At 42.3% G+C, this 18,851-nt stretch overlaps 3 protein-coding genes across 3 annotated transcripts in view; all 3 read left to right on the forward strand.

Moving 5' to 3' along the window:
* LOC120052915 (zinc finger and BTB domain-containing protein 18-like) overlaps positions 1-8,107 on the forward strand; it is a 36,220-nt gene extending 28,113 nt beyond the window's left edge. The window contains exon 4 of the mRNA XM_039000146.1: positions 6,458-8,107. Coding sequence (XP_038856074.1) covers positions 6,458-7,632 — 1,175 coding nt within the window. The 3' untranslated portion in view covers positions 7,633-8,107. The remainder of the gene's footprint in view (positions 1-6,457) is intronic.
* LOC120052962 (transcription factor Ken-like) overlaps positions 1-18,851 on the forward strand; it is a 181,375-nt gene that overhangs the window by 154,838 nt on the left and 7,686 nt on the right. The gene's annotated exons all lie outside the window — the stretch shown is intronic.
* Positions 1-18,851, forward strand: part of LOC120053017 (gastrula zinc finger protein XlCGF49.1-like) — an 81,839-nt gene that overhangs the window by 52,972 nt on the left and 10,016 nt on the right. The window lies entirely within an intron of this gene.

An 18,851-nucleotide genomic window follows, 5' to 3' on the forward strand; every position in this document is an offset into this window, starting at 1 on the left:
TACTATAACAGCCTCCACTCTTCTGGGAAGGCTTTCCACTAGATGTTGGAACATTGCTGTGGGGACTTGCTTCCATTCAGCCACAAGAGCATTAGTTTGGCAATTAGGCCTGGCTTGCAGTCGGCATTCCAATTCATCCCAAAGGTGTTCGATGGGGTTGAGGTCAGGGCTCAGTGAAGGCCAGTCAAGTTCTTCCACATCGATCTCGACTAAATATTTGTGTATGGACCTCACTTTGTGCACAGGGTCATTGTCATGCTGAAACAGGAAAGGGCCTTCCCCAAACTGTTGCCACAAAGTTGGAAGCACAGAATCGTCTAGAATTTCATTGTATGCTGAAGCGTTCTCCTGTGGATTTGGCTATTTCAGTCACACTCGTTGCTGATGGGTGTATACAATCGAGCACACAGCCATCCGACAAAACCAGATTCGTCCGTCGGACTGCCAGATGATGAAGCGCGATTTATCACTCCAGAGAATGTTTTCACTGCTCCAGAGTCCAATGGTGGCAAGCTTTACACCACTCAAGCCCATGCTTGGCATTGCGCATGGTGATCTTAGGTTTGTGCGCGGCTGCTTGGCCATGGAAACCCATTTCATAAAGCTCCCGACGAACAGTTCTTGTGCTGACGTTGCTTCCAGAGGCAGTTTGGAACTAGGTAGTGAGTGTTGCAAAAGAGGACAGACAATTCTTACGCACTTCAGCACTCGGCGGTCCTGTCCTGTGAGCTTGTGTGGCCTACCACTTCACTACTGAGCTTGTTGTTTCTCCTTATTGCTTCACAATAACAGCATGTACAGTTGACCGGAGCAGCTCTAGCAGGGCAGAAATTTGACAAACTGACTTGTTGGAAAGGTGGCATCCTATGACGGTACCATGTTGAAAGTCACTGACCTCTTCAGTAAGGCCATTCTACTGCCAATGTTTGTCTATGGAGATTGCATGGCGGTGCGCTGGATTTTATACACCCGTCAGCAACGGGTGTGACTGAAATAGCCAAATCCACTAATTTGAAGGGATCTCCACGTACTTTTCTATATACTGTATACGATTACATAGATAGACACATTACAGAGAGAGATGAAAAAATGTTCAACCTCCAGATGAGATTGAGGGGGGAGTTTAAGTACAATTCTTACAAGCTTTTTTGGCTGGTAGCTTATTCTTTAGATATTTGGGGCTGCTGGTGAACCATGATGTGCAAGCATAATCAAAGTGAGACTGGATTAGCGCACTTGCCAGTCTTTAGGGTGTCTATAGCTAGGTTTCCATCCAATTGGTGACAGCTTTTCATGTGAATATTCTAAAATCTTCATAAAAACAATATGCCATTTCAGAGTTTCCTTTAGGAAAATGACAGGGAATATTTTTATTTACTGGACATTTGAGAAATTTGATGGACATCCATATGCATTCAGATCCAACCTGGTGCAGCCAGCGCCAATAAAAGACGAGGGATGTTGGTCAAACACAAGGAATAGTGTTTTTGTAATTTGTTACCAGCTGTTTTTAAGGACACGTAAATGTGGCTCATTTACGTGTCCTTAAAAACAGCCTATAACAAATTACACAGTGGGTGGGTAGAAGACCCAGGCATACATACACTTAGGTTGGAGTCATAAAAACAATTTTTTCAACCACTCCACAAATTTCTTGTTAACAAACTATAGTTTCGGCAAGTCAGTTAGGACATCTACTTTGTGCATGACACAAGTAATTTTTCCAACAATTGTTTAAAGACTGATTATTTCACTTATAATTCACTGTATCACAATTCCAGTGGTTCAGAAGTTTACATACACTAAGTTGACTGTGCCTTTAAACAGCTTGGAAAATTCCAGAAATGTATGGCTTTAGAAGCTTCTGATAGGCTAATTGACATCATTTGAGTCAATTGGAGTTGTGAAAAACTGAGTTTAAATGTATTTGGCTAAGGTGTATGTAAACTTCTGACTTCAACTGTATATATAGAAGAAAATCTTATGCCTAATCCAAGAGATATAGAGATATGCCGGTGTTATGCTGATATACACATATAGACGTACAGAAGGAGGGTCATTTGTTCATTTTCGACACAAATATTTTTTATAAAGATAAGCATTATATTATTAGGTTATAGGAGTAACTCTGGTAAGCCTGAAATAGTCTTCCTCACCTAAAGTTCAACTGTCGGAGTCAGTTGGAACGCCGGGGCGCATTGCCTTCATATCATAGGCCTGCAGTAGCTAAATCTTAATAATAGCCACCATACCAGACCTTCACAAACGTTTATAAAATTATTAGCATAATATCTAAAGTAAGACAAGCCATTTTTATAGGGAAAATACGATCAGAAGAGTAAATGTAAACCAGGGGGAAAAACGCACTACCCTCCCCTGTGCCATTTTTTTTTTTTAAACATACAACCCTCCCCTATTTTGGACCACCCCTCCCTCCAGTAAATATCGATCAGGACCTTATTCTAAAGATCCATTTTGGGCCAAAAAACCACTAAAATAACGGCTTTAAACTGTCTAACTAATCAATGCACCATAACACCAGGTCATCTAATGCTTAAAAACAAAATGGATGAATAAGATATTTGGAAATAAACCGATTCTGAATATTGGGAGGGACACGTCCCCCCCATCCCCCGTGGCAATGTCGCCTATCCTGCGCAGAGTACTGGCTTGCGCAGTTCCATCCTCTCTAAATGTATTTTGAATGACTGAGGCTTACTTTTTTAGTTTGTATTTATTTTTTTCGTGGTTGAGATTGGTATACACCCACACGATTTCATTTATTTAATAGAACCTTTATTTAAGGCAAGTCAGTTAAAGATTTGTAGATTTTTTCCCAATTTTTCCCCCAATCCAGTAGTAGGCGGCAATACACCTTTTATGTCTGGATGTAGTCCACCCTAAAACCCCACCAAATAAGAATTAAACGGAAGTAAATAATGACCAAGACAAATATACACGTTAGCGTTTTTATTGTTGTTATTTAGACGTTTATTAACATCCTGGAACTCAAAATATGACTACCTTCACAGCATCACATACTTACCCCAGGTAACGTTAGTGTTTAATTCGCTTTGGAGACAGGACTTGGTTGATAGATGTTTGTTATCTAGTTAACGTTAACTCTTCGCTAACTAGCTGCTAACAATGGCTAATTTTAACGGTATGGTTTTTCACACTCAAATAGCCTCCATTATGGAGGTGCTGGCGAATGCAGCCGTGACAGAGATCTGTAAACTCGTAGATGACGACTATGCAGTGTTTCGTTTGGAAATTTCTCAAAGCCAAAAACAAAACAGGGCGTTGCGGAGGAAACTACAGCTACTGGAACGGGAGCGCGTCCTCCCCAGTCCTCCCAGTAGTGGAAAGATCATCGATCGATACAGAGGAATGGCAAGAGGTACATTTAGCAGAAGTCCGAGGCTGCAGGGTTTGTCGCCCCGTTCCCCTCTGTGCATGTGTGACTTTAGATGCATTAACCCAGCTTGGTTTCATAGACTAGACGTAACATTGTAAATGCAAATCCGAGACACTCAAAATTAGTATTAACTGTTATGTTTGGTATAGTTACATAAGACAGATGGTCGGGACGTATAAAGCAAACCCAAAGGTTGCGAGTTTGAATTTCATCACGGACAACTTTAGCATTTTACCTAATTAGCAACTTTTCAACTACTTACTACTTTTTAGCAACTACTTAGCATGTTAGCTAACCCTTCCCCTAACACTACCCCTTTAACTTAACTCTAACCTTAACCCCTAGCCTAGCTAACGTTAGGCACCTAGATAGAATTCATAACATATCATACAGTAATGTTACGAATTTGCAAAATGTAAGTTTAGCAAATTCGTAACGTATAATACAAATTGTAACATGTCATATGAAATGGGTGATGGACAGCCACAAATTAATCCATACCATACAAAACGTAACATGTCATAATAAATGAAGTGTCTCAGAATTACATGCAGAATATTACAAAATTCTCTGATATCAGGTTGGTTAACCACATAATGGTTGGTTATCCAGAATTGGGTCTGTCAGTTTTTTTGGGATAGTATGCAATAGAGGTCTACCGATTATGATTTTTCAACGCCGATACCGATTATTGGAGGACCAAAAAAAGCCGATACCGATTAATCGGCTGATTAAAAAAATATAAAAATATAAAAAAATTGTAATAATGACAATTACAACAATACTGAATGAACACTTATTTTAACTTAATATAATACATCAATAAAATCAATTTAGCCTCAAATAAATAATGAAACATGTTCAATTTGGTTTAAATAATGCAAAAACAAAGTGTTGGAGAAGAAAGTAAAAGTGCAATATGTGTCATGTAAGAAAGCTAACGTTTAAGTTCCTTGCTCAGAACATGAGAACATATGAAAGCTGGTGGCTCCTTTTAAAATGAGTCTTCAATATTCCCAGGTAAGAAGTTTTAGGTTGTAGTTATTATAGGAATTATAGGACTATTTCTCTCTATACCATTTGTATTTCATTAACCTTTGACTATTGGATGTTCTTATAGGCACTTTAGTATTGCCAGTGTAACAGTATAGCTTCCGTCCCTCTCCTCGCTCCTACCTGGGTTCGAACCAGGAACACATCGACAACAGCCACCCTCGAAGCAGCGTTACCCATGCAGAGCAAAGGGAACAACCACTCCAAGTCTCAGAGCGAGTGACGTTTGAAACGCTATTAGCACGCACCCCGCTAACTAGCTAGCCATTTCACATCGGTTACACCAGCCTAATCTCGGGAGTTGATAGGCTTGAAGTCATAAACAGTGCAATGCTTGAAGCACAACAAAGAGCTGCTGGCAAAACGCACGAAAGTGCTGTTGAATGAATGCTTACGAGACTGCTGCCTACCACCGCTCAGTCAGACTGCTCTATCAAATCATAGACTTAGTTATAACATAATAACACACAGAAATACAAGCCTTAAGTCATTAATATGGTCGAATCCGGAAACTATCATCTCGAAAACAAGACGTTTATTCTTTCAGTGAAATACGGAACCGTTCCGTATTTTATCTAACGGGTGGCATCCATAAGTCTAAATATTCCTGTTACATTGCACAACCTTCAATGTTATGTCATAATTACGGAAAATTCTGGCAAATTAGGCGGCCCAAACTGTTGCATATACACTGACTCTGCGTGCAATGAACGCAAGAGAAGTGACACAATTTCACCTGGTTAATATTGCCTGCTAACCTGGATTTCTTTTAGCTAAATATGCAGGTTTAAAAATATATACTTCTGTGTATTGATTTTAAGAAAGGCATTGATGGTTAGGTACACATTGGAGCAACGATACGCACCGCATCGATTATATGCAACGCAGGACACGCTAGATAAACTAGTAATATCATCAACCATGTGTAGTTAACTAGTGATTATGATTGATTGATAGATTTTTTATAAGATAAGTTTAATGCTAGCTAGCAACTTACCTTGGCTTCTTACTGCATTCGCGTAACAGGCAGGCTCCTCGCGGAGTGCAATGTAATCAGGTGGTTAGAGCATTGGACTAGTTAACTGTAAGGTTGCAAGATTGAATCCCCCGAGCTGACAAGGTAAAAATCTGTCGTTCTGCCCCTGAACGAGGCAGTTAACCCACCGTTCCTAGGCCGTCATTGAAAATAAGAATGTGTTCTTAACTGACTTGCCTAGTTAAATAAAGATGAATAAAGGTGTAAAAAATATACATTTTTTTAAAAATCGGCCAAATTGGTGTCCAAAAATACCGATTTCCGATTGTTATGAAAACTTGAAATCGGCCCTAATTAATCGGCCATTCCGATTAATCGGTCGACCTCTAGTATGCAATAATTCCGCTGATTACTTAGCTATCTTGCACAATATCATATTCTAATCAGATTCATGATTTAGTACATTTCTTATTATTTACTCAATTAAAACAATGTGATGCATGGAACATAATCAATTGATCTATAAATAGTATATCAAGAAGTTATGAGAAGTGTTATCTTACATCCTTGCCAATTCTAGACAGTGTCAAAACAGTCAACAGTGTAAAATGTACCATTGAGCATTAACAGTACATAACTTAACCACCTATTTTCCCCCAATCACTCTCTCAGGTGAAGGACATCTCACTGGAGGCCACAGGAGCTTTGTGAAGCCAGTGGGACACAATACATGGAGAGGTGACCAACCAATCACTGTTGATGAGGGGAGTGGAACCGCAACCCAGCATGTTATCATGGTAGAGGTTAGTGTAACATAGAAAGTTACAGTACATCAAATGTAGCCTGTTTATTTCAGAAAGACTTCCTTCAGCTATTCATGTACATCCATATTTATCTGCCATAGAGGAGATTGTGAGACTTCCCTATGACATTGTTATCCAATTTAACTCATGTACCGGTTAAATAACCTCCTCTCTTCTTGTGTCAGCCAGCAGATGCAGAGACTGCAGGTCCTGGGGTCAAGCAGGAGAGGTCTGAAGGAGAGGAGGACTCACAGCACAGCCGAGACATCCAGACTGGAGCGGCAGGAGAGCCCCCTGTAGCCACGGAGGACCCCCCACCCTCCCCGGCGCAGCCCAGGATCCGACGCAGCATCACGGAGGTCAATGGAACGCTGAACGCTGTCCTCAAGTCAGAGACAGACACCAAGATTTTAACTGTAACACACAGGCTCTTACACACAGGATCTGACCACAGATCAGACCCAGAGAGATTGGGGCTGGGGAGACTGGGCTGTCCTCCTGCTCCTGGCTCAGAGTATTTACCGGTATTTCACCAGAGCCAGAAGACTGTTCATTCCCGTGCTGATGGTGACACGTTAGACACTGGTGGTGATGATCTGTCTTGTTCTTACACTACAGAGATGGACCCTGGCAACATATCCTTGGGTTTAGAGACACAGACTGATCTGTCTAGAGGGGACTGGAACCAGTACAATAGTAGTGTATACTCTGAAGGGTGCCTAGATAAGAAAGGAGAGGATCTGGTTGTAGATGAAGTGACTGTGAAAGTGGAGGGCGACATTCCTCCCACATGGAATGCAGATAGTCACCTAGGAGATGGACACTCACAGGGCAGAGATTTCTTAGATTACAGGGAAAGTATAGAGACAAATCTTAATGTCGCGACCCACTCCCCTTTACACTCGTTCAGGGATTGCGACCTACTGTCCACATCGATGGGGCCTTCAGATTCACACAGAAGCATCCTTTTTGATCAGGAATTGAACTCAAATGACAGGGCTAGAGCCCAGGCTCAGGGAGGGGGAGCCACATCAGGCAGTAGTAAAGAGAAACGGTTCCTCTGCATGTTCTGTAACAAAGGCTTCAGCTGCCCCCAGAAGGTGGAGATCCACCAGAGGGTCCACACAGGGGAGAAGCCCTTCAGCTGTACCAAGTGTCACATGCGCTTCACCGAGGCTGGCAACTTGAAGAGGCACCAGAGGGTCCACACGGGGGAAAAACCCTTCAGCTGTACCCAGTGTCACATGCGCTTCGCCCAGGCTGGAGACCTGAAGAGGCACCAGAGGGTCCACACAGGGGAGAAACCCTACAGCTGCCCCCAATGTGAGAAGAGGTTCTCCCAACAGCAGCAGCTGAAGATGCACCTGAAGGTCCACGTGTGAGAAAGGCCTTTCGCCTGTACGCACTGCAGGAAGAGGTTCTCAGAGAGGAGCTACCTCAGGATACAACAGCAGAAAAAACATTCTACTCCATAACATAGAAAGTAACCATTCCACTCAATAGCTTATGATGTTCAGATCAAAACCTGCATTGGACTCAGTGAGATAAAGTAGATGCACAAAGTAAACAGCAGGAGTGGGTCAATTTCTACAACCGTGTTGAAGTGCAAGTTCCATTGTGGAATATATAAGGCATATACTGTATGAGCCTGAAGTCTGTTACATATTGTGTTTGTACTGTGTACGCTATATGTTCACAAATGCCTGTTTCATACTACTTTAATGAGAAAGTGAATGCAGTTGATCAAGTTCAGGCAGATTTTTAGTTGAGACCTGTATGTGTAGTTTTCATATGGTGTATGTATGTAACACTTTATGTTTAATAAACACAAAACATAATTTTTTATTCCAAAACTTATTGGGACTCTAGTATATATCACATCTGAACTCACTATTCTGCATACTCCCAATAGTTCTTTATAACCAATATACACTTACTAAATATACCTACACTTACCCACACATTAGAGTTGAGCGTTATGGACAAAAATCCATATCGCGATAAATTACCTGAATTGATGCGATTACTATAAATAGAACAATACGTTTATAACAATGTGCACCACAGTTAAAAAATATATAATTTAAACTACTACTACTAGTTCAATGGTTGAAGCCATCAATTGTCCCGTTAACCAACAGCTTCTACCCCCAAGCCATGACTCCTGAACAGCTAATCAAAGGGCTACCCAGAACCCACTTTTACGCTGCTGCTACTCTCTGTTTATTATCTATGCATAGTCACTTTAGAAAACTTATTTCATTTCAATCTTCACATTTCATAGGCTACTTATTGTAATGAATGATATGCCTATCAGCCAAATGCCTGCGATAAGTGATCGGTATTGTCGGTTTGTCTACAATTTCGGTTTAGCATCCCTGCTCTACCACACACTACTGTACACGTCAAAATAGCTTAGCCAGGTTTGTCTGAAGATGACATAGCTGACTCATATTTACATTTAGATTTGAGCTCTTATCCAGTGACTTACAGGGCGGCAGGTAGCCTAGTGGTTAGAGCGTTGGACTAGTAACCGAAAGGTTGCCAGATCGAATCCTCAAGCTGACAAGGTAAAAATCTGTTGTTCTGTCCCTGGGCAAGGCAGTTAACCCACTGTTCCTAGGCTGTCATTGAAAAATTATTAACTGACTTGCCTAGTTAAATAAAAACAGTAGAGTCCATGCAGTTGCAGCCTTTCCAGCTGTTTGGGAGATGGGACTCCTGTATCTCCCTGGTCTTGTGGCTTTGGAATTGTTCATATCCTAGACTGGCTACCCGCCAGGGTTTGAGAGCCCAGTCTACCCAACATTTTCCCGTAACCCTGATTTACCCACATCATATGATGAAATCATTCTGTAACTACAGTATAGGCCTCAAACGTAGTGGGGATGAGTAAACACTCCATGTTGAAAGTGTATTTATTATCTGTATGTGTGTGTGTACAGTATGTACCTGAGGGAGTGTATGTCTGTGTAATCTGTATCACCTGTCTCTTCCAGGAGGAGGAGAGTCCAGAGGTGCTGCTGGTGTAGGAGGAGGGGTGTGAGGAGGGTCTGGGGAACCCCCATGGTGATGGAGGACAACCAGACTACACCTCCTCCGGAAGGCATCACCGAGCAGGTCAGGACTACATGTGACATAGTGGAGGTCAGTGGATGGGACGGCGTCCTCAACTCTGAGCTCGGGAACAACACTGTTAACCACAACCAGAAACAGACTGTACTGTACTTCACGTTACGTGAATGTATGACTATTTTGGTTTAAATTAAATACAAAATTGACTCTGTGTTGACCGACTTGGCTATTTCCGTATCATTGCAGGGTTTCCCTGAGCTGAACCGATTTGTTAACAGAATAAATGTAACTAAATAGAATCAAAAATCCCCCCCAAATAATGATTTACCATAAACAATAGTTATGCTGCAGTCTCCAAGAAAGGTTAAAATCTCACCTTTCTGGTAAAAATATTTATAAATTGCTGAATTTCGTGTCGTCTGAGATTCCCAAAGATTGGAAAGCAGCTGCGGTCATCCCCCTCTTCAAAGGGGGGGACACTCTTGACCCAAACTGCTACAGACCTATATCTATCTATCCTACCCTGCCTTTCTAAGGTCTTTGAAAGCCAAGTCAACAAACAGATTACCGACCATTTCGAATCCCACCATACCTTCTCCGCTATGCAATCTGGTTTCAGAGCTGGTCATGGGTGCACCTCAGCCACGCTCAAGGTCCTAAAGGACATCTTAACCCCCATCGATAAGAAACAATACTGTGCAGCCGTATTCATTGACCTGGCCAAGGCTTTCGACTCTGTCAATCACCACATCCTCATCGGCAGACTCGATAGCCTTGGTTTCTCAAATGATTGCCTTGCCTGGTTCACCAACTACTTCTCTGATAGAGTTCAGTGTGTCAAATCGGAGGGTCTGTTGTCCGGGCCTCTGGCAGTCTCTATGGGGGTGCCACAGGGTTCAATTCTTGGACCGACTCTCTTCTCTGTATACATCAATGATGTCGTTCTTGCTGCTGGCGAGTCTCTGATCCACCTCTACGCAGACGACACCATTCTGTATACTTCTGGCCCTTCTTTGGACACTGTGTTAACAACCCTCCAGACGAGCTTCAATGCCATACAACTCTCCTTCCGTGGCCTCCAATTGCTCTTAAATACAAGTAAAACTAAATGCATGCTCTTCAACCGATCGCTGCCTGCACCTGCCCGCCTGTCCAACATCACTACTCTGGACGGCTCTGACTTAGAATATGTGGACAACTACAAATACCTAGGTGTCTGGTTAGACTGTAAACTCTCCTTCCAGACTCACATCAAACATCTCCAATCCAAAGTTAAATCTAGAATTGGCTTCCTATTCCGCAACAAAGCATCCTTCACTCATGCTGCCAAACATACCCTTGTAAAACTGACCATCCTACCAATCCTCGACTTCGGTGATGTCATTTACAAAATAGCCTCCAAACCCTACTCAATAAATTGGATGCAGTCTTTCACAGTGCCATCCGTTTTGTCACCAAAGCTCCATATACTACCCACCACTGCGACCTATATGCTCTTGTTGGCTGGCCTTCGCTTCATACTCGTCGCCAAACCCACTGGCTCCAGGTCATCTACAAGACCCTGCTAGGTAAAGTCCCCCCTTATCTCAGCTCGCTGGTGACCATAGCAGCACCCACCTGTAGCACGCGCTCCAGCAGGTATATCTCTCTGGTCACCCCCAAAACCAATTCTTCCTTTGGCCGCCTCTCCTTCCAGTTCTCTGCTGCCAATGACTGGAACGAACTACAAAAATCTCAAACTGGAAACACTTATCTCCCTCACTAGCTTTAAGCACCAGCTGTCAGAGCAGCTCACAGATTACTGCACCTGTACATAGCCCATCTATAATTTAGCCCAAACAACTACCTCTTCCCCTACTGTATTTATTTATTTTGCTCCTTTGCACCCCATTATTTCTATCTCTACTTTGCACATTCTTCCACTGCAAATCTACCATTCCAGTGTTTTACTTGCTATATTGTATTTACTTCGCCATCATGGCCTTTTTTTGCCTTCACCTCCCTTGCTCACATTGTATATAGACTTATTTTTCTATTGTATTATTGACTGGATGTTTGTTTTACTCCATGTGTAACTCTGTGTTGTTGTATGTGTCGAACTGCTTTGTTTTATCTTGGCCAGGTCGCAATTGTAAATGAGCTTGCCTACCTGGTTAAATTAAAAATAATGTCACCTGTCAGCAGTCTATTGTTACTTGATGATGTTCACATTCAAATTACAATTCTATTCATGTACACACCTTTTGCTATATGAGTGATTGTTGGTCATTCCACTCGCAGGTATTTCTGGATCGAAGGGTGTCCGTCGGGTGACAATGGCACCTATTTTCACATTCTTCCCTTCCAGGAACTGCAGACTTCTGATCAGTCCTTCCTTCTCCATGCGGGTGCTGTTGCCAACTTCATTGCTCTAGAGAAGAAAAGGTTATGAAACTACTGCAAAGTATATCTACAGCTTTAGAACATAGATAATAAAATATGATTATATCTCACCTGAACAAGTTGGATGTCCAGTACTTTGTTAGTTTTAAGGCACATTTATGTATAGATTCCATATTTTGCAGTGACCTATAGGGGTGAGACAGTACACAGAGTTTACTCTACAAGGGCAAATAATAAAGAAATTGTGATATACAGTGAACTCCAAAAGTATTGAGAAAGTGTGTGTACTTCAGTGTATTTATACTTGGGATCTCGCTATTAAACAAGCAAAGTTTTATTTTTTTAAATCGCTGGAGTCCGTATTAAATGGTTGTGATATTAAGTTTACACTTATGAACTACAAGCCTACAACGTTAGCTAGCTAACGTTACTGTTCTGCTTTCCATTGTCAGGTAATGTCTGCATTTATTTCTACGTCGTTATGCTTAAATGTTAGGTTTGCCTTGTTATTGTTTGGTATTAAGGAATGTTTCCTTTCTGTATTTGAGTCTACAAATGATCCATAAAGCCAACTCCTCTCTCTCATGGATCTATTGGACTACTATTTATGCTAGCTGTCAAACTGTACACCAGAAAACAGTGAGGACAACATCGTGCTCATGGGTCTTTTTACATGGAAATGCAAATTTGTGTTTACAGTCTGCAGTATGAGGACCTGCTGATATCCGGTGTTGCCACTGAGGTATAATAACAACAGGAGACTGTGTCCAAGATGTCCGACAGGTTGTTTTCAAAGTGGCCGTTGTCGTGGAATTATTGTAATCAAAAGGAGACACTTTTACATTTATTCAAAACAATCAAACTTTATTATTTAATTACTGCAGTAATGGAGCTTGTCAACAAACCCCCCCCTAGGTGATTCGTTGAGAACCCAACGACAAAAGATACCATGGCCTTTTACAGCAAAGACACACGCCCTTCAGTCTACATGACAAGCAACAGATGTATGGAATGGGTCACAAGGTTAAGATTTGTATGAAAGATACTTAGAATTCACAGCAGACAGTATCTGCTGTAAAAACGTATAATTGTGTAGAAACCAGGATCTGGCCCCAAGCCATCTCTCCCTGGTACCTTCCAGTCAGGCACACAGACACTAATCATGCTATGGAATGTGGTCTTGTTAAGTTTATCACCAATCCATTGTAAATCCACTGTCAGTGTTAAATCTCCCAGAGGCTCACTTTCAGTAGAACACACCCAGATGAGTGTTCTAACAACCCCTTATTCTGTTGCATAAAACAACCATTTGATGCAATTACAGTATTATAACATAATCTTGCAATTTTGCTCTCACACCATCTATGAAATTGTCTTTCTGTGCTGGGCATCAGTACCGAAGCAAAACTGTAGGAGCAATCGAAATCGTGCTTCTAGACGCAACCCTGGCCCCTTGGGTTTTGCTGGCGGGTGAGACTGGACCTTTGAAGCGGCTGGTCACAAACCCTGGCCCCCGTGGAGCCGTTGCTTGTCTTTCCTGGGTTGGAACCAGGACCGAACCCGGGTCTAGCCTTACTCAGCTACCTCATCGTTACCCCACGAATACAGACATGGTCAGGATGGGCATTCACCACAATAGGTACCTAGCCTATAACACAGCACATAACCCCAACAACACCCAAGGGTAAATCCATTTGAACTCAATCACTTTTTAACAGCACCCATTTTGATTTTTAAAGAAACCTTCCATATATATTTTCCCATTGTAGAAGTGCTCATAAAATTACTTTTTGGACCTGTATGCCAAAACATTCAAGAGATAAAGGTGCTCAAAGTTGATCTATTTTGCATACCCCACTATACAATGAGACTTCCATGTCTTCATCACTGGAAAACATAAACGGTTGAGATTGATATAAAAAAAATACTTCTCTTTTTTTTCTTCACCTTAAACATCAATTATCTAAAAACGTGTGAACTCGTGATTTAATTTAAAATATATATTTTGTACCTTAGACCCTATTTTACATCATCTGATGTTTTTGTGTTGTGCCTGCCATTGATTGAGACACAACATGCACTTGAAAACAGGAATGGTTGTCATGATAAATGTACTAAAATTGGAATAAAATGTAAATGTCAACTTTCAAATGGTACCACAAAGACATCAGATGATGTTGACCTGAATGGGAATATATGTTGTTTTAAAATTACACTGTCAAACCTCCATAGGAAAGATATTGAAATCATAGAAATACAGATAATAAAATAGACATGACCATTTAAGTTGACATTTGACTGTGGGTGAACCGGTGGCCATCTTTGTGGTAGTAATTAGAAGTTAAAACCAGTGAAATGTGACTAAATAATCTACGTAATCCCACAAAGTAATAATGTATCATGAGGGCCATAAACAATAACTAGTAATGCTGCATCCTCCAAGAAATTTTGATCAAAACATCTGCTCCCACCGCTGTGAACGTCACAGAGCTCTAGCTTGGCTTCCTGAACTACTTCTTCTTCGGTGGAGTTTAACTGTGGTTGGCATCCAGTATGTTGCATTACCACCCCCAACTGGACTATAGCATAAATCCATTATCCTTTATTATCTTTTTTTTTTAACTAATAACTGACCCTACAGTTATTAAAAACCCACTACCCCATTCCACTACTTTGACCCTATCTGCTCCTGCATCATGCCAACGGCCTGGGAGGACGGGACACCACCACTCAACACACCCTGTAACTCTTCTGAAGTCAAATCTCATATACACAAGTACCTCTCTGCAGCTGCCACCACATCTTTTTTCTGTGATTTACATTCCATTTCTGTGGTAATCATTGCTATGAACGCTAAGAAGCCAGCCTTCCTGAAGCATATATCACTCATTGGCCTACCCTTCTGTGCTGGCACAGATCTACTACTCACAGGGATCCTCTCAGGATTCCTCACCCTTGACCGATCCTCCTCTACTTTCTTCACTACCTCAGCATTCGACACCTTCTGCACTACTCTGACCATCCTCAACCTGCCTCTCTCGCACCGGACACGTCAGATCCCCAGAATCATGTGCACCCCTACAGTTGATACACAGAACTTTATCCACCGGAACTACACAATCCTCTGTCCCATGCCCTCCTGGACACTTCCCACATCTAGGAATCTCCCTCCTACACACTGCTGTAACATGACCATAAACGTTGCACCTAAAACAACGTAGTGGATTCGGCAAAAAAACTCTAACAGGATAACTGATACATCCTAACATGAATTTGTCGGGTAAAGACTCTGATTCAAAAGGACTGACAGTGACCCCTCTGTTGCACCACGCTCACCACCGAGTCTGCATCTTGCACCACGCTCACCACAGAGTCTGCATCGCACCAAACGGCGGGCGTCACACCAGGAATCTTCAACTTCAATTTCTCTACACTCAACACTGTTCCTAAGAGCAAAGCACGAAACAGATCTTGACCCAAGTTGCGTTACACGGAGCGCCCACTCCCCCTGGGCAGAAGAAACACAAACAAATATCACAAGTCCACTATAGGCTATCTTCACTGATTCAACTGCAGCCAACTCCTTTCCCACCCACCTTGAAACCACAAAAGGATCTGCCAAAGGGATCCACTTTCTCCAAAAATGTCACTCCTACTGGACCAGATTCTTCTTTATAATGTCCATCGATGCCAGGTTCGGGCTCCGAGCTCTTCACCACGCCTTCCACCTCACTTAACTCGGCTTCATTCACTTCCATTTTACCTCCAGAACTCGGTCTGTTGGACATCTTACTCTGTTTGTACTTGACCCAAGTCTTCTTTGACACCATCTCCCTTTTTAAAATCGCCATCGTCATCATATGCAACCTTTGCTTTCCTCATTCTCTTCAACCTCTTTTTCCTCTTCCATTCCTCCTCCGAAATACACCTTTCCATGTCCCTGTCCCAATATTCCTCTTCTCCCGGCTGTGCTAGCGGCCCGGTGGCTTCTCGACAACTCCATCTCATAATTGTCCTGCTGACCTCGGAAACGTGTCTTCTCCGGGCTCCGACATTTTGAAAGCATGAGCAATGCACAAACAAATTCAGAAATCTTGGTGCGTATTCTCTTGCTACCTCCTTTTTTTACCTGGAAAAAGCATCAAGACAGACATCTCTGGACACAAGCAAAAGTTAGCTAACTAACACTCACACATTCATGGAGTCAAACAGGCTGAGGACCAAAGATCGGCTTTCTGAACTTGTTGGGAACTCGCCTTACATCTAATATGAACCTTGTCCTTTTATGACAAACAATGTGTTTTTTGTTTTAAATCTATAAATTATTTTCGATTACTTTGATAAAGTTGGCTATAAATCGATCTCTGAATGTCCTAGAGCAGTGGTTCCCAACCAGGGGAACAAGGACCCCTGGGGGTACTTGGCCTATCCACAGGGGTACTTTAGAAGACTCACGAGACCATAGACTTACTGGTAAAATGAACATGAGGGGGTACTTCAGGGGCACTCCGGGCAGAGCAATATTCAGTTGGTGGAACAATAACCGGAAAAGGTTGGGAACCACTGTGCTAGAGTGATGAAAACACTCTCCCCAGCTGCCAGTGGCTGTGACGTAGGGTTCAGCCAGGAGTTGATGGACAGTCAGAAGAGTGAATGAAATAGTAGGAAGGAGATCAGAGCTTTAAGTGGTGTCAGATTTCACATCCTACTTCACACAGGCGGAAGAGACACTGTATACTAATGTGTCAGTGAGAAGTAAGGCTACCGCTTTAAGAGGTTAACATTTCATGGGCATTTCAAGATCGTGGACTTCAGGAAACAGCAGAGGGTGCACCCCCCTATCTACATCAAAGAGACCACAGTGGAGAAGGTGGAAAGCTTGAAGTTCCTTGGCGTACACATCACTGACAAACTGACATGGACCACCCACACAGACAGTGTGGTGAACCTCAGGAGGCTAAAGAAATTTGGCTTGTCACCTAAAACCCTCAAACTTTTACAGATGCACAATTGAAAGCATCCTGTTGAGCTGTATCACCGCCTCGTACTGCAACTACACCGCCCGCAACCGCAAGGTTCTCCAGAGGGTGGTGCGGTCTGCCCAACGCACTACCGAGGGCAAACTACCCGCCCTCCAGGACACCTACAGCACCCGATGTCACAGGAAGGCCAAAAAGATCAAAGACATCAACCATCCGAGCCACTGCCTGTTCACCCCGCTATCGTCCAGAAGGCGGGGTCAGTACAGGTGCATCAAAGCTGGGACCGAGAGACTGAAAAACAGCTTCTATCAAGGCCATCAGACTGTTAAACATCACTAGCACATTAGAGGCTGCTGCCTATAAGCATAGACTAGAAATCACTGGCCACTTTAAGGAATGGAACACTAGTCACTTAAATAATGCCACTTTAATAATGTTCACATATTTTGCATTACTCATCTCATATGTATATACTGTATTCTAAACTATTATACGGTATCTTAGTCACTTAATAATGTTTACATATCTTGCATTACTCATCTCATATGTATATACTGTATTCTATACTATATCTTAGTCCGTTCCAATCTGACATCGCTTGTCCTTATGTACATAGTCTTAATTCATTCCTACTTTGATTTGTGTGTATTGGGTATATGTTGTGTAATTTGTTAGATAATACTTGTTAGATATAACTGCACTGTCGGAGCTAGAAGCACAAGCATTTCACTACACCCACAATAACATCTGCTAATCACGTGTATGTGACCAATAGAATTTGATTTCTATTCAATTTAAATTTCAAATGGTGTATCAACTCAATTGCTGTGGTCTGAAGGAATAGGTCCATTCTATGAATTCTATTTTTATGATTGAAATGACACCCCCCCTGTATTCATGAGCATGTTGTCTCAACCGTTGGCGGGCACAATACAAAAACCTCAGATGATGAAATGTAGGTCTAAGCTACAACGTACACTACCGGTCAAAAGTTTTAGAACACTTACTTATTAAAAAAAAAATACATTGTAGAATAATAGTGAAGACATCAAAACGATGAAATAACACTTAAGGAATCATGTAGTAAATTTGAGATTCTTCAAATAGCCACCCTTTGCCTTGACAGCTTTGCACACTCTTGGCATTCTCTCAACCAGCTTCACCTGGAATGCTTTTCCAACAGTCTTGAAGGAGTTCCCACATATGCTGAGTACTTGTTGGCTGCAGTCCTTCACTATGGGGTCCAACTCATCCCAAACCATCTCAATTTGGATGAGGTCGGGGGATTGTGGAGGCCAGGTCATCTGATGCAGCACTCCATCACTCTCCTTCTTGGTCAAATAGCCCTTACACAGCCTGGAGGTGTGTTGGGTCATTGTCCTGTTGAAAAACAAATGATAGTCCCACTAAGCGCAAACCAGATGGGATGGCGTATTGCTGCAGAATGCTGTGGTAGCCATGCTGGTTAAATCACTGAGTGTCATCAGCAAAGCACCCCCACACCATAACACCTCCTCCTCCATGCTTTACGGTGGGAAATACACATGCCGAGATCAACCGTTCACCCACACCGCGTAACACAAAGACACGGCGGTTGGAACCAAAAATCTCAACTTTGGACTCCAGACCAAAGGACAAATTTACACCGGTCTAATGTCCATTGCTCATGTTTCTTGGCCCATGCAAGTCTCTTCTTCTTGTTAGTGTCCTTTAGTAGTGGTTTCTTTGCAGCAATTCGACCATGAAGGCCTGATCCACGCAGTCTCCTCTGGACAGTTGATGATGAGATGTGTCTGTTACTTGAACTCTGTGAAGCATTTATTTGGGCTGCAATTTCTGAGGCTGGTAACTCTAATGAACTTATCCTCTGCAGGAGAGGAAACTCTGGGTCTTCCATTCCTGTGGCGGTCCTCATGAGAGCCAGTTTCATCATAGCGCCTGATTGGTTTTGCGACTGTACTTGAAGAAACTTTTAAAGTTCTTGAAATGTTCCATATTGACTGACCTTAATTTCTTAAAGTAATGATGGACTGTCGTTTCTCTCTGCTTATTTGAGCTGGTCTTGCCATAATATGGACTTGGTTTTTTACCAAATAGGGCTATCTTCTGTATACCCCCCCTTACCATGTCACAACACAACCGATTGGCTCAAACGCATTAAG

The sequence above is a fragment of the Salvelinus namaycush genome, chromosome 8, assembly GCF_016432855.1.
Source record: "Salvelinus namaycush isolate Seneca chromosome 8, SaNama_1.0, whole genome shotgun sequence".
Classification (NCBI taxonomy): domain Eukaryota; kingdom Metazoa; phylum Chordata; class Actinopteri; order Salmoniformes; family Salmonidae; genus Salvelinus; species Salvelinus namaycush.